Below are 3,767 nucleotides of genomic sequence, written 5' to 3'. Positions count from 1 at the left end.
AATAATTTTTTTTAATGTAATAGAAATTTTTTTGGATCAATACTGCAAGTTTTGGGCTAATATTTTGGGCCAAATATATATATACACACACTATAAGTACTAGAAAACTGATGCTCCCTCAAACATATTGCCCTGGGTTAAGGCCCATCAGGCACATGTATTGGGTCGGGTCTGGACACGTGTCACCACATTAAGAAATATATTTTTGCGATTAATAAAGTGGTGATGTGTTAATGATTTAATGAAAAAATTGAAAATATTTATTTTAAATGATCAAAATAAAAACATCTTAGAAGTTAGATGTGTAGTGGTGTAGTTTAACTTAAATTATAGTAGTTTTAAGTCTTAAAGGATTGAAAATACTGGGCACCAGCTTTTCTGTACACTTTATAATAAAGCAAAAGCTTAGCAAAGCCAAAGAATAAAAAAGAAGAAAGGCAAGGCAGGAAACGAATGGGAATCACAGCAACCCCACCCTTGGTATAAGTTTTTCTTTCAATGCCATACAGTCAATGTTTCTTCATCATTTTCTGAGAAGGCAAACAAGGGGTTGGAGAGAGACTCTTGATGATGATTTTAGCAACGCAAAAGGCTTGCTTGGTTGAGTGCATGTACAAAGAAAACTAGCAAAGTGATAGAGAGAAAGTTAAAAGGAAAAGAAAAAAAAACAAGAAAAAGTTTCTCCTTTTTTCTTTCTTTCTTTCTTTCTTTGTTGTGTTTCTGTGGGGTTGAGTTTCTTTTTTTTGAAGGATCAAAGAGGCGTATGAAAATTGAAGTAGCAAGCTCATCATCAGCAACAACAGTGCAATTAATCAAATAAATGATGGCAGCTGGAAACCCTAGCTGGTGGAGCATGAATCCACCATCTCAACAACATTCTTCTAATATGTTTACTGCTCCAACATCCCCATCTCTCCACTCTCCTCAGTATGTTGTTGGATCTTCTACTGCTCTTCTTCCTAATTATTTGCCTGATCATTTCCAAGAATTTCCCGTACAGTCATGGAGCCAACTACTCCTGTGAGCTCTCCCCACTTCATCTCTACTTTTTTCATGCTACTCCTCTACTGTTCCTCTTTATCCATAAATTTTACTTCTTGGGACCCTTTAACTTTTTAAAATACCATTCATATATAATCTCAACTTCTGGTATTCACGATAGTTATTAATAGGATAGCTTTCTCGTGTACATATATAGGTTCTAGTGCAGCTGATAAATTATAATTGTGCTTTATGGGTTTTTTTTTTGGTGATTAGGGGAGGATTATATGGTGAAGAAGTAAGGTTTGGCCCAAGTCATTATCAGCCTAAAAAGTTGGAAATTTGGGAAAGCCAAATCCTAAACCCATCTCCAAGGGTTCCTTTGGTTATTGACGTAAAGCAAGAGATTACTCAAAATAGCAACCTTTTGGGTCATAGCAATGATGAATTTCAAGCATATGCGGCTGCTCCGTCCCAAATCATGCCAGTTTCCCCTCCCAGATCTTGCATTACTAACTTAAGTAGTAATAATATATTAGAATTGACTTACCACAAGGCGGTAGATCATGAAACGACTGTTAATCAACCTGGCTTAAATCATTCTTCTGAGGTAAGAAAGAGAAGACAACCCAAACCCATGGATCCCATACCTTTTTCTTTTTGGCCTTGCATTTATTTGGCTGATAAAACTTGCATTTTTGTGTGTTTTGGCAATAGTGTAATAGCATAGCCACAGGTCGGGTATGTAAGAAGGCTAGGGTTCAGCCAACTTCAAGTTCAAGACAACCACTTCTAAATGTAAGCAGTACACATAGAATCTTTCTTTGTTGCTCTCTCACTTTCTCTTTATGTCGTTCTTGATTGCCTATTTCCAAGCATGTATTATTCTTTTTCAGCTATTACTAGCTACACATGTTATCAAAACAAAAGGCCACAGCAGACTAAGTAACATTTACGAGTCTGTGTTGAGATTTTGTTCTGCATTATTATTACATATATTTCTGCTAAATCCTTCCAGGTGAGAAAAGAGAAGCTGGGAGATAGAATAACAACACTTCACCAGTTAGTTTCCCCATTTGGAAAGGTAAGAAACAAGAAACCTTCTTCATCAATAAAGCCACAAAAACTGAACTAAACACCGAACAGTAGCACTGATTACTGGAAAAAAAAAGCAGCTGTATTTTATGATAAAACCCATAAAGGAATTGCTTTACTTTCTTTATTTGTTTTAGGGCTCCTCTATTTAACATTTAAGAAGAGTTTGAAAGATGATTTGGGGGATTGTGTGCTCTTTTTTGCAGACTGACACTGCTTCTGTGTTGTTAGAAGTTATTGGGTATATCAGATTCCTTCATGATCAAATTGAGGTGACGTTTCTTCCACATCTTTTTTTTATTAGAAAAAAAATCTTCTCTCTGCCCTAGTCCCAAGCAGCTCAGAAATGAGTGAGAGCGAAAGCATGTTGTTTTCTAGTTTCAATAATTCATGCTTTTTCTCTGCGAAAATATCGTTTTTATTATCTAGTCATGGAAGTCATAAAAATAATATTAATTCCTTTTTCCCCCACTTTAAACACAGGCTCTTAGCTCCCCTTACTTGGGTTCTGCATCTCCAAACGTGAGAAACCAACAATCTGTGAGTACCCATAAACTATTTTCCCAAAGCAACTATATATACCAGCATTCAATATATAATTATTTATATATACCACGGTAAGTTTTTGATTAAAATAATCTCAAGTGTATAAAAGTTACTCAAAAGCATGATTTGAAACTGCATTAAACTAGTATATGCGATTTAAACAATGAGAAAGGAGTTGAACATAAAAGTAGTTAATTATAATTGCTTTTTCCTTTTTCCCTTTTCCATTTCCATTCTACTGTTTTAAAAATCACTCATCATCATTGCTGCTATCATAGTGTTTTCATTTTTCATATATGGTTATTATATGATAGGATAAGCCGGAGGACTTGAGGAGTAGAGGGCTGTGCTTGGTTCCTGTATCATGCACTACTCATCATGCTGAAACCGATAACGATGGTGCTCAGTACTGGGCACCGACTTTCGGGGGCGGCGGAATTTAAAGTAGCCGATGCTCAAGCGTTTAATTTGCAGCATCAGACTTTGAACGGGGGCGGAAGAATGGAATGGAATGGAATGGTATAACATAATGAGCAGTCCATCTGCTGAAAAATCTTAAAGGGCTGATTGCTCATCATGCTATACTATTGCATTCTTTTCTAGTTCCACTGGTTGAATGTGCAATGCTTATATCAACTCTTCTTGTACCCTATTCTTTTAATAATTCATTTAGGGTACATTGTATTTTAAATTACAAATTTAGCATCCGCTTTATTTTCGAAAATATTTTCTGTTCTTTTTAATATTTTTCATGTTACTATTTTCTTTTTTGAAGGCTTTCATTTTATATTTTTGTCGGAAAATGGGTAAATGAAAGTATAAAAACATGTTTGGTCACCTATTTTCTCAAAATAGAAACATAATAAATAAAACAAAATCCTTTATGCATATAGATTATGTTGACGAAAACGGGTAAAGAAAACGAAAGAACACGAGAATTTTACGAGGTTCGGCAATGTGCTTACGTCCTTGGTGCCTAGGCGGCGCTAGAATTTTATTCAATGATATTTTAGGTCTAGGTTACATCTCTATTTATAATAGAAAACCCTGGTACATAATTACAAAATCAACCATGTACCGTACCGCGGGGGCTACGCCCCCGCACCCCCAACCCACATAATTTGTAACCCCACAACTAGACTTTC

The 3,767-nt window shown here is 35.6% G+C and overlaps 1 protein-coding gene across 1 annotated transcript; it reads left to right on the top strand.

The window, feature by feature from the left end:
• Nucleotides 1–427: 427 nt before the first annotated feature.
• On the top strand, nucleotides 428–3,318 carry LOC120190394 (transcription factor bHLH68-like). Its single transcript, XM_039193480.1, has 7 exons — nucleotides 428–1,020; nucleotides 1,258–1,591; nucleotides 1,699–1,779; nucleotides 2,000–2,065; nucleotides 2,283–2,348; nucleotides 2,560–2,616; nucleotides 2,937–3,318. Exons 1-7 carry the CDS (start codon nucleotides 821–823, stop codon nucleotides 3,063–3,065), a joined length of 933 nt encoding a protein of 310 aa, XP_039049411.1. The 5' UTR covers nucleotides 428–820; the 3' UTR covers nucleotides 3,066–3,318.
• The last annotated feature ends 449 nt before the right edge of the window (nucleotides 3,319–3,767 follow it).

The sequence above is a fragment of the Hibiscus syriacus genome, unplaced genomic scaffold (assembly GCF_006381635.1).
Source record: "Hibiscus syriacus cultivar Baekdansim isolate YM2019G1 unplaced genomic scaffold, ASM638163v2 tig00116962_pilon, whole genome shotgun sequence".
Classification (NCBI taxonomy): domain Eukaryota; kingdom Viridiplantae; phylum Streptophyta; class Magnoliopsida; order Malvales; family Malvaceae; genus Hibiscus; species Hibiscus syriacus.
Note: the sequence above shows the minus strand (reverse complement) of the source record. Positions and strands in the feature narration are given on the sequence as shown.